The 11,479-nt window shown below is 67.6% G+C and overlaps 2 protein-coding genes across 2 annotated transcripts; one reads left to right on the top strand and one right to left on the bottom strand.

Annotated features, from left to right (window-relative positions):
* Positions 1 to 1,809: 1,809 nt before the first annotated feature.
* Positions 1,810 to 7,686, bottom strand: MNEG_3037 (Deleted in lung and esophageal cancer protein-like 1; the record flags this gene model as incomplete). Its single annotated transcript, XM_014048486.1, has 8 exons — positions 1,810 to 2,239; positions 3,444 to 5,191; positions 5,595 to 5,730; positions 6,000 to 6,341; positions 6,529 to 6,704; positions 6,879 to 7,114; positions 7,399 to 7,504; positions 7,651 to 7,686. The coding sequence occupies 8 exons, from the start codon at positions 7,684 to 7,686 to the stop codon at positions 1,810 to 1,812; spliced, it is 3,210 nt and encodes a 1,069-aa protein (XP_013903940.1).
* Positions 7,687 to 8,933: 1,247 nt separating this feature from the next.
* MNEG_3036 (hypothetical protein) lies at positions 8,934 to 10,934 on the top strand (the record flags this gene model as incomplete). The annotated part of the gene is made up of 5 exons (XM_014048485.1): positions 8,934 to 9,131; positions 9,262 to 9,337; positions 9,492 to 9,619; positions 9,783 to 10,395; positions 10,603 to 10,934. The coding sequence occupies 5 exons, from the start codon at positions 8,934 to 8,936 to the stop codon at positions 10,932 to 10,934; spliced, it is 1,347 nt and encodes a 448-aa protein (XP_013903939.1).
* Positions 10,935 to 11,479: the final 545 nt, after the last annotated feature.

Genomic DNA, 11,479 nt, shown 5'->3' with positions numbered 1-11,479 from the left:
GCCGTGGTTGCTGCTGCTGCTCTTGTTGCTGCTGAGCCATCTGCTGCTTGAAGGCCAAGACAACCTCCAATGACTCGTGCGGTGGCAGGCAGATCACCCCGCTGCTGCCACCGCCCCGGCCGCAGCTGCCCGCTGCAGTCTTGACGCGCCCAAACAGCGACGCTGCACTCTTGAGCGCAGCGGCGTGCAAGTGGGGCGCCTGTGGGGCAGACGGCACCGCAGACAATACTTCGAAAGGCCCCTCCACGCCCAGCGCAAACGCCAGGGCGCAGGGTGTCGTGTTGGTAAGCGTCGCGCAGCGGCGGGGCGCCGGCCCGGCGCGCCCGGGGGACGCGCCTGTCTGGCCACTCGTGATGCTGGTACAGCACCACTCAACCAGCTTGGTCCCTGTGCTGAGCTCAAGGCGGCAGCTCGCAGCCACAGCGCGCGCCTCGACACGCAATGTCGGGAGCGGGCGCGGCGGGCGCGCTGCATGTGCGTGGAAGCTGCCGAGTAGCTGTGCGCCCAACGGCTGCCAGGCGTTGCCGGTCTGCCAGAGGGCCAACGAGATCGATCTGGCTTCCTCAGACTCCTCTGTCTGCTGTGCCAAGTCTGTGCCATGCACCTGCAGCAAGGCTGCTCCAGTTTGTGGGTCGCTGCAGCGTCTGGATTTGCCGCTATCAGATGGTGCCCGCTGCTGGTGCCGCTGCTGCTGCTGCTGCTGCTGCTGCTGCTGCTGCTGCTGCTGCTGCTGCTGCCGCTGCTGCCCTCGCCCATGCTGTTGCAGACGGTCAGGTGGCACTGCAGCCACCGGGACAATGCGCTGCGTGCCAACCAATCGCAACACGTGACAGCCGGCTGCCGTGCCACCCCCAAACAACACGGTGAATGTCTGCAGCTGGCCTGGCGCGATGACCGCGCTCATCGGCTCCAGATCAAAAGCGCGGGGCGCCTGCTCGTGATCTTGCTGCTGCTGCTGCTGCTGCTGCTGCTGCTGCATGGGATTCGCCACATCCTCTTGGCTACCTTCAGATCGGCTGGCCTCTGTGAATGCAGCCTCAGTGCACGCCCCCTCGTCGCATGTCGACGCCACCACTGCCCGTGCCGCCGGCGTCCCCTCAACTGCATGCGCCTCTTCAGCTGCCAGCGCGCCCGCGGCTGCCAGTGCCCCCTCAGCTGCCTGCGCATCATCCACAGCCTCCCACGTGAGCATCATCGGCATGCAGCCGCGATTGGCCACATGGAATGAGCGCCGGCGCTCCACGCCAAACGGCGCATCTCCCAGGTCAAGGTCGATTGCCAAACCGCCCCTCGCCCTGCCCCACGCTCTCTGGCTGCCGTACGGCACGAGAGGTCCCGCTGCTGCCGCCGCCGCTGCCGCTGCCGTCGCCGCTGCCTCCGGCGCGTCCCCGGCGCCGCTGCTGCCGCCGGGGCAGCCGTGGGCTGCGGCGGGGCTGGGCAGCCCCAGGGGCGCCACGCGGTCCTTCTGGAGGGCGAGCGGCGAGCCGGCCACCCGCACAACGACAGGGATGCGCCGCAGCGGCAGGTCGCCCACCTTGTACATTCGAGGTGAGGGCGGGCAGGGAGGGCGGGTGGTTTGGAAGGAGAACTCACTGCTGACCCGCGCGCCGGAGAGGGCGGGGCTTGCTGCCAGCACAGACTGATGGCCGCGGTAATATGCGAGTTTGCAAGCCGTCATGGTGACGTGCCAGCGTCCGGCGTATCCCTCCACGCAGCCACCCCCTCGCGCCGCCATGTGGTTTTCAGAACCGGGAGCTCAACAACCCCCGGCTGTTTCCGGCCCATTTTCCAGTGACAGCAGAGCGTGAGTCATTCAGCAGCCACCCACCAACTACGCCTCACCTGGACGCACAGCGTGTCCACGTACGTCCCCACCATGGAGCTGAAGGCCACGACCTCCAGCGCCACCGCCCCCAGCGGCTCGAGCCGCCCCCCGCCCGGCGCCACCGCCAGCGCCAGCCCCCGCGAGCCCCCGCCGGGCCCCAGCGCCGCGGACGCCTCCGACAGCTCGCGCCGCGCCGCCATCATGTCGTTGCCGCGGGACCCGGCCGCCGCAAACGGCGCCAGCGCGCCGCCGTCGGCCGCCAGGCGGATCCTGGCGGGGCGCGCGCCGCCGTCCGGCGACGCGCCGCGCCGCCGCCCTGCGCTGCGGCTGCGGCCGGGGCTGCGGCTGCGGACGCTGGTGGCGCAGGAGGTGGCTGGCCCAGCCGAGCGCGGCGGACCCTTGGTGGTGCTCCCGCTGACAGACGCAGCGCATGTCTCAGGGGAATGCACACGGCCAAGGCTGCACGGTTCAGCTCTGCTGGCCGCTTCGCTGGTCGCGGCCGTCACTGCCGACGCCGCTGCCCATGCCCCGCGCCCCGCACGCGGGGCGCCCGTCGGCGACGTGCTGCGCGATGGCGAGTCACGTGCGGCGCCGGCGATGCCCCCGCGTGGGCCGCTGCGGCTGCAGTGCGGCAGCACGTGCACCGTCCACCGCAGCTGCGCGTCCGCTGCCGCTGGGTGGCGTTCCACCCATGCCGCAACTTCAGCCGACATGGATGTGGAGTTAGTCAGCACTAACACCTGGCTGGTCGCCTGCCCGAGCTCGCAAACGCCAAAGTCAAGAGCCAAAGGCTCGGATATACTGCCATCAGCATGCCTGCCGCCGCAGCTCGTTTGCGCCGATCCTGAAGCCTGTTCGGCCGTGCTGCCCTCTCCGCTGCCGCAGCAGGTGCCGCCGCGCTCCTGCTGCACCTCGCTCCCACCAAGCATTTCGGCACAGCCGCCGCCGCCGCTGCCCGGGAACCCCGGCAGCCCGGGGCGGCCCGCGGCCTGCCAGGCGGCGAGCGCAAGCGCCCTGAGCCCCACCTTGAGCCCCCGCACCTCGCAGGCCAACACAAACCCGCGCTGCGCCCGCATGCCGTCGACCCTGCAGACGCCAAACAAGCGGGCGGCGCCCTCCGTCATCGGATCCACGGACAGCCGTATCCTGACGGCCTCGCCAGGCTGCAGCGCGCCGCTGCTCGGGGACACAGACACGCCGACGACGCCCGCGGCGCATTCCCCGTTGCTTTCCAGCTCGGCGCCGCCGGGGGCGGCGTCGTAGGTGTGGGCGCGCGGCGGCGGCGCAGGTAGCAGGCGGCCACCGGGGGTTTGGCGCCAGAGGTCAAAGGCGAACGCGCATGGCAGTGCCGCGTTGTTGCGCAGCCAGAGGGACCGGCGCAGCGGGACGCCCTTGTAGCAGGCGCCGAGGTCAAGCCTTAAGGATTTTTTTGGAGAGAGAGGGGGGGTGGTAACGCAGGTTCAGCTCCCGTGCTGCAGTCGCAATGGATGTGGGAGATCGATGATTCATCACCCAGCATCCAAGGCGGCGCACCAGGTCTCTGAGGCTTGTGATTGCGATCAGAACGCCCTGCAATACTCAAACTCAAGAGCTGACCATCATCACGTTGCAGACCCACCTGCACGGTTCCAATGCGACGTCTGGCACCACCACAGTCACCTCGGCCTCGAGGCACGCCACACGCGCCCCCCCGCCGCTCGAGCAGCGCAGCACGATGCGATGCGGCCCCGGCACCGCAGCCGCGCACACCACGCGCACGGCGCACTCGCCCGACGGCGGCAGCGTCCCGCTGGCCGGCTCAAAGTCCAGCAACTGCTCCAGCCTCGCCTGCCGGCCGCTGCGTGTCTCCAGCACGTTCCCGCTGCCGCTGCAGCTGCCGCTGCCGTTGCCGCTGCCGCTGCCCGCTCCCACACCGTCGACGCCCGCCTCGGCCGCAAGAGCAGGCAGCTGCTCGAACCTCCATGATGCCCCAGAGAAGGCCGATGTGTTGCGCAAATGCAGCTCTCTGGCCACGCTGTGCCCGACTCGAACCAGCCCGAAATCTATCAAGCCGCCTGCGGCCCATAGCACGACCTCCGCTTCCTGCACTTCCGCCGACACCACGAACGGCAGTGCCGCGCCGTGCCGCACCGCGCAGGTCAGCGCGCGCCGCAGCGGCCCGAGCGACGAGGGCCGCAGCACGACGGAAACCGCGCACGCGCCGCGCGGCGGGACCACGCCGCCGCTCGGCGCCAGCGCGAGCGCCGGCGCTCCGGTCTGCACGGCGTTGCCGTGGCCCTCAACAGAGGGTGCATCAAACTGGAAGTGAACCGGCGCATCCGTCGGGTTGCGCAGCATCAGCTCCGCCTCCGCGCGCTGGCCGCGCGCCAGCACGCCGGGGAAGCGCAGCGACGGCGGGTCCAGCTGCAGCAAGGCGGGCGCGCCTACGCCCTGCAGCATGATGCTGACCACCTCGAGCTGCTGCTGCTGCTGCTGCTGCTGCTGCTGCTGCTGTTCTGCGAATGCGCCGGCCTGTCCGCCCTCTCCCGCCGCCCAAGGTGCCGCGGCGGCGGCGAGCGCGGCGGCGGCCGCGATCTCCCGCTCGTGCGCAGGGCCAATGGTGCCGGCTCGAAACGCCGACGCAGCGCGGTCCACCCGCAGCCGCGCCCGCGCCGCCGCATGGCCAACGCACGCCGGCGCAAACGACGCAGTCACGGTCAGCCGCTCCCCCGGCTGCAGCACGCCGCTGGCCGGGTGCAGCGTGAACGCCGCCGCAGGCGCCGCTGCGGCTGCCGTCGAATCATCACGTTCAAGGCCCTCTGACAGCGGCCCGACCTCCCAGCAGAACGGCAGCGCCACTGGGGACGCATTTCGGACCACTAGCTCCCGCTCCACCGCCACGCCAGGGACCACCTCGCCCATCCATATCAGGGCCGCCACCGCCGCCGCCGCCCCTGCCTCGTCGCCCCCCCTGCCGCCACCCCGGCCACCCTGAACATCCCCGATGCTGCTTGGCACCGCCGCCGCCGGGCAGGGCCGGCCGTCGGGCTCCTCCAACCGCACGTCCACGTCCGTCCCGCGGCCGCGCACCACGAACCGCACGACCTTGCAGTTATCGCACACCAACAGGAACGGCCGCGCCGCGTCGCCCAGCGCCTGGGGCGCAAACGAAATCGACAGGCTGGTGGCCGCGCCGGCCGGGGTTTCAAAAAGCCTCGGCTCCAGCCAGAACGGCGCCAAGGCGGCACGCGCCGCGGCGTCGTCATCTATGGCGGCGCGGTCGCCGGCCGAGCCGAAGGGCGCGGCGCCTGCTGCTGATGAGGGCGGCCACAGAGCCTCGGGGACAAGCCAGAATCGCCCGTCGCCGCCCGTGTTTGTGAAGTGGACCTGCGGCCAAATAGGTTGTAGAGTTTCAGTCATCAACAGGACCCTTTGCCGCCACTGGCGTCCCATCAAAGCAAAGCTAGTTGCATCATAACAACGATCCTGCAACCCCAGAAGGTGCAGGCAGCGGCACGACCCTGACCACCAACGCCGTGTTTGTGCACGGGGATCAGACCCTAGCAGCCCCCCCCCAAACACACACATGCGTGGGGCCCCAGCAGTCCCATTCGCCAGCCAGCTGCCAGCTGGCTGCCAGCCGGCTGACCCCCTTGAACCACTGTGCCCCTTCCCATCCCGACACCCCACCAGTGCTCACCTGGATCATCCTCGTGTTTCCGGTCAGCACGTCACCCACATCGACTTCCTGCGGCAGCCCCAGCACCGGCGGCCGCCGCCGCCCCCTCACCGGCACCTCCACCCTCCCCAGCTGAGTCAGCACGCAGACGACATCGTCGTAGTCAGCCAACGAGTCGGGCGTGAACCTCACGGCGAGCTCCGCGGCCATGCCCGGCGCGACGTCGTTGGCGGCGGCAGTGGGGAACCTGCGGCCGCAGTGGACAGATAAGCGCGTTGAGCGCTGATGTCAGCGCTGCATGGTGCAGTCAAGCACCACGGCCTCGAACCCCCAACTGTGTGAATGTGGGACGGTTGAATAAGCCGGTATCTGATGCATGTGCTCACGCGCCGCACAGCTTAATTTGCAGCCGAGTACGTCCAGCGCCGGGCCCCACCAGCGTGCTGCTGTGCGCAAGGGTTGGCACTAGATCAGGATGCAACAACAACCAGGCAGCCCTAAACCACCAGCGCGCACCTTGGCAGTGAGACGTGGAAGTACTGAGAGGCAGGCGGCAGCAGCCGGAGGCCCCTCGTAACGCCTGTCACGTTGCGCAGCCTCAGAGTCTGGGTGTACACACCGCCGGGCTCGTAGCCGCCAAACACCAACTCTGAGGGCTCTGCTGCAAAGGGCTGCTGCTGCTGCAGCAGCTGCTGCTGCTTTTGAGTTGCTTGCTGTGGGTTGATATGACCTGCCTTGGAGACGGAGGGCGCCGGAGAAAAGGAGCCGCCACGGCCGCGAGCGGGGCCTGCTGCTGGGGCGTCCCGGTAGCGCGGGTTGCGCAGGAATGACAGCCGCTGGCGCATGGCGCGGATGACCCTGTGACCGTGCCGGGAGTTGTGCGCGCGCCGCGCGTCGAGCGATGATCAATAATGCGAGAAGGGCGTGGCAGATGTGTGCTGTGGAAACTCATCGTTTCTCGCAGAAAGGCTCCGGCCTGGGACAAACTGTATCGCGTCATGCAAGTGAAATCCTGAGCAGCACGCCGCCACAGCCACCCACCCACCTCTCCTCCACCTCCCACTGCGCCGACGACATCTGCAGCGCGAGCGCCCTCTGCCGCGCCTCGGCGGCCTCCAGCCGCGGCCGCAGCTCGGCCTCCGGCAGCGTGGACCACGCGCCCGCCCGCACGGCGGTCGTCAGGCCGTCGCCCCTCCTGGCGGCCGCGATGGACTGCCGCACCTGCGCAAATCAGGTCGCAAGCGCAGCGTGGACGCATGCAGTAACATGCAGGTTTCTGCACCACGAATAAACGCACACACATTTGTCATAGTGCCGCCACATGTGTGCGCACCCTGCTTTGCCGCCTGCACTGCCCTGCTTTCTCAAACACGCCAACGGCTCAAGCAGCCTCACGCCCTGGTTGCTTGCCTTCAGGTTGCCGGTTGCCTGCAGGTGGTGGGGCTCCAATGAGTCATCGTCGTACTCAAACACCCGAGGGGGCGACAGCACCTCCGCCTGGCGCACATCCTGAAGCTGCCGCGCAACCGCGCCAGGGTCTAGCAGAGCGCCGGCCGAGGTTTTGCTGGGGTCCAGGCGCAGCCGGGAGGGCTTGGAGGGCAGCCCGCCGCCGCGCCACGCGGGAGTGAACTCTGTGCGGGGTTGGAGCACGCAGTATTGTTGGATGGAGAGGCTCTTGGGCAGCAGGGGCGGTGCAGAGCATACTCCCACCCAAAATTGGGGGTGCCGGGGCGGCACGACAATCCCAGCAGCTGCAATTCTGGCCGGGAAACAGAGTGAATTGGAGGCGCGTGGTTGCGCCGCGGCGTTGCGGGCGCCCGTGGAGCGTCCTGCTCCCGCCACCCGCGGACACAGGCCACCAGGACCGCCACACTACTGCGCGTCGGTGGGGCCCAGCGGCGCGTGTACAACCCACCTTGGTCCGCCTGGGCCAGCACCCGCTCCTCCTCCGCAACTGCCTCGCGGCGCGCAGCCTGGAGGTGTGCTTGGAGGGTGGCCGCCTCCTGGGCAGCGGCGTCAAACTGCGGCGGCACGCGCGCAGAGGGATTGGGTTTACGTCGCGTCACTGTGAAGCTTCCTGGTGCCGCCTCCAGGCTCCGAGTGCACGCATGCTTGCGTTATCTGCCACCAGCACGGATGGATGTTCTGAATCGTGGGTTTCACTCACCCGGTGAGCGATGGACGCAATGCGCTGCTCGTACATGTCAGCGGGTGCGCCCTGGGCGCAGCGTGGCGCGCCGCCATCCGTGTGCTGCGGTCGTGGTTGCAGCTGAGCAGGCTCGCCGCCTGCTTGGGCGTGCGTCTGTCCAGGCCTCTCGCCAAGCTGATCATGCGCGAACCCATCACCGCCTGGTGCGGCGTCGCCATCTTCACGCTGCTCCTGCTCCTGCTGCGCCAACGCCTCTGTGCTCGAGTAGATGGCCGGCAGAAAAACTTGCAGTAGATCCAAATGACTCATATTGCTTGGTTACCGGGCCGAGCCACGGCCAACGAGTCAAGGCATAATCACCGCTCGCGGTACTGCCGCTGTGGGCGGACTGGCCATTTCCTGAACATTTAATTTACATTTAGAATTCAACTTGTGCACTGAACTGGCACATTTACGATCTGGTGCGGGGTGACACTAGTGTTGACCATCGCCGCCCAGGTCATGCAATCGAAGCTGCGACAGCAGCCAAAGAAAAGCGGCTTATGTCCAGCATCAGAAAGCTTTTCTTGAGATTGCATGCTGCGGCCGTGCCAGGTGTGACCATTTGGCTCATGCTGCGTGCAGGTGGGGGTGGGCGGCGGGGTTGGCATACCGATTGGGCCTGTGTGCAATGTGAGCGTTGCATCAGAGCGTGCGCCGCCGGATCGATGATTACTCTGCCACCAAATGTCGCTGTCCTTCATGCGATGGGTGAAAACCCAACGATTTTCTAAAGGCGTGGACCGTGGATGAACCAGGTAGATGCACGCTCCTCATGTTTGACCTGCTCTCACACAGCTGAACTCGAGCTGCGACTGATATCTTTGCTGCACCCAGATGGCATCCAATGCCTGCAAGCACAGCTGGCGAGTGTTTCTCCCGTGCTGCACCAGAGCACCTCTCCCAGCTGTTCTACTGCCAGTGGGCCGCACGACGTAGTCATGGGGGCTGACGATGTCCGACTCTGCCGCTTCCAAGCTGCCTGCGGGGTGTTGATGCCAATGGTACCATTTTTTGCTTTTATAATCAACGCGCACAGCATCTAGATTCTCTGTTGTAGCGTCGGATCACTGCGCCTGACCAGCTGCGATTCGGCAAGCCATCCTGCTTCAGCCCCGTAGGCTAACCACCAGAAAGGCAAAGGTTATCGAAGGCCCTGTGTCGGCGCATACTGTTTCTGTGCCTGTGGCGCGCCTGAAACGCTGGACACTGCGCGGCAGCTGTCGGCGTGCAGTGCTGGTCGCACCTGCTAGCGCGGCCCGATGCGGCCGCTGCTGACACAGCTGCTGGCAATACCTCCAGCGCTGCTGCTAGAAGCGGCAGGCGACAGGCGGCTCGCCGCCGCCGCTGCCGGCGGCGTCAGCGACGGGCCTGTGGCATGGCTGCTGGAGGGCTCGCAGCACCCGCCGTCTGTATACATCGTCCTAAGCCTGGGAGTCTTCCTGGGCAATGTCGCGATGGTGAGAAGGGGCCCGCTTGCAAGCTGGTTTGCTGTCGCGCAGCCGTGCCCCGCCACAGCACGCTACTCCCCGCTCGTGCGCCGCTGTTGGACCACCCCGCTCCCCTTCACCCTGCGCTGCGCCTCGCCAGGGCGTGACGGGCTTTGGCACGGCCATCCTGCACCTCAGCTGCTGGGCGACCGCCAATGCGTTTGGCGTGTACGCAGGTGCGCCCTTGTGCCTGCCGAGCCACCCCGTTGATTCAGTCGCTGCACATGTCTTGCCCAAGTCCTGCACCCGAGCTGCCGCCTCCCTCACCGCTGTGGGCGGCCCTCGTCACACGCCTCCCACCGATGACATGCACCGCCCGACGCCCCGCAGGAAGCCTGAAGCTGGCCGTAATATCATGCAGCTGCGCCATGACTGTCGGCATGATACCCCTGGTCTTCCTGGCAGACGCCAGGCAGCACGCCATACGGCCCCTGGCCCTGTCCATTCCGCTCGCGAAGGTGGGTCCGGCGCGCGCGCGCGCGCGCGCGTGTGTGTGTGTGTGAGTCAAACGAATGGTTTTGGGCATCAACACATTGTTGTGCCTCAATATCCCGGGGCCCCCCCCCCAGTGCCGCCTCAAAACTCAGCTGGCGCCGCCCCTTCAAACGCCCGTCCCCGCAGGCGGTCGGCGCACCCATGGGGGCGCTGCTCCTGAAGCTGGTGCCCCCCCGCCCCCTGGAGGGCCTGGTGGCGGCCCTGATGCTCGTCATGATGGCAATCATCAACCGCCGACAGCTGCGCGCGGTCGGCTTCCGTTCCTGGGCGGCGCTGCGCGGCGGGCGCGCCGACGCCTGGGCCTACGAGGGCGGAGGGATGGCGTGCGCACCCGGCGGCTGCGGCGGGGATGGCGACGATGCGGGCAGCAAGGACGGCGATGAGCTCGTACCCCTGGTCGCGGCGCAGCGCCACAGGAGCGACGGCGTTAGTGGCGGCAGCGGAGGCAGCGGCGGCGGTGGCGGGGCGGGCGAGCAGTACGGGCAGCAGGCGTGCCTCGCCGCAGCGCGCGACGGCGCCGCGGCGGTCGATGCAGAGGGCTCGGCTGGGGTGGTGCCGCCAGCAGCTGGGCCGCATGCAACCGTGGGTGTGGGCGCTCAGTCATCAACGGCAGGGGCACCACAGGCAACCCAATCGGTGGCGAGTGGGCCTTCCACTGAGTACGCAGGGCGCTTCTGGACTCTTTTTGCGGCTGGCACTGCTGCAGGCTTCAGCTCCGGCCTGCTTGGGGGCGCGACAGGTGGGCCTCGGTCGGGGCAAGTGGTTGTAGACTTTTGCGTGTTGTGGGTGTAGTTTCTGCCTGTGCTGTCGCTGTTGCTGCAGCTGTTGCTGTGTCTGTTGCTTGCTACAGTGTGCGAACCTTACTTCCGTTCACATCTAAGCCGCTCAGCTGCTCTCTCCCTTCCACTCCCCTCGCCCACCGCGCCCGCCGGCCCGCGCCCCCCAGGCGTCAACGGCCCCCCCCTGATGGTCCTCTACAGCTGGCTGGGCGCCGCCAAGGAGGCCGTCCGCGGCACGTCAGCCGTGGTGGCCCTGGTTCAGGACCAGTGGGTGGGCTACTGGGCCCTCGGCCTGCTGAGCTGGGCAGACGCGCCCGTGTACCTCGCCGCCTCGGCCGCCGGCGGCCTGGGCATGGCGGCCGGCCACGCGGCGCAGCGGCTGATGGACCAGCGGCAGTTCTCGGCGGTCATGACGGCCCTTATGGTGCTCTGCTTCGTGCTGATGACATCATCGGCGGCGGGGTGGATCCAGCTGGTGGATGCAGGCGGTGCAGCTTAGATACCATTTCCTCTCTTCTTTTTGCTCATTCAAGCGACTGGAAGCGGCTGCAAACACCCATTGCACAGCGTTGTATTGTTGGCCACATCGACGGCTATGGATTGGCGGCCACCTTCGTTGCCGCATGCTTACACATGCACACACACCTGTCACACATCAGCAGCACCCTAGTAGACTCACATGCACATGCAAGCTTGTCTATGATCAACCACGTCACTGTAATTTGAACAGTAGTTCCGGGCATTTTCCAGCCGTGACCGCTGCCAAAAGGGTCAAATTACAGATTACCAGACATGCACCATAAAGCGACCGGACATAGGACACAAGTTAATTTGCTTGTCAAAACACGGGCAGATGAAGGGGGACAAAAGGCACTGAGTGGGATTCATTCGAAGGGTGCACAACTGTGATCTTGACTACGCCCTACCGCGGCCGCCGCGCCGCCGCCGCGCCGCCGCCGCTCGGCGCGCGGGCGAGCCCCCCGCCGCCCGCCGCCCTCCCTCCATCCGCCGCCCAGGCGCCCCCCGCGCCGCCGCCCGTGGCGG

This window comes from Monoraphidium neglectum (genome assembly GCF_000611645.1).
Source record: "Monoraphidium neglectum strain SAG 48.87 unplaced genomic scaffold scaffold00367, whole genome shotgun sequence".
In the NCBI taxonomy this organism is placed as follows: Eukaryota; Viridiplantae; Chlorophyta; class Chlorophyceae; order Sphaeropleales; family Selenastraceae; genus Monoraphidium; species Monoraphidium neglectum.
This window is presented reverse-complemented; position numbering and strand designations above follow the sequence as displayed.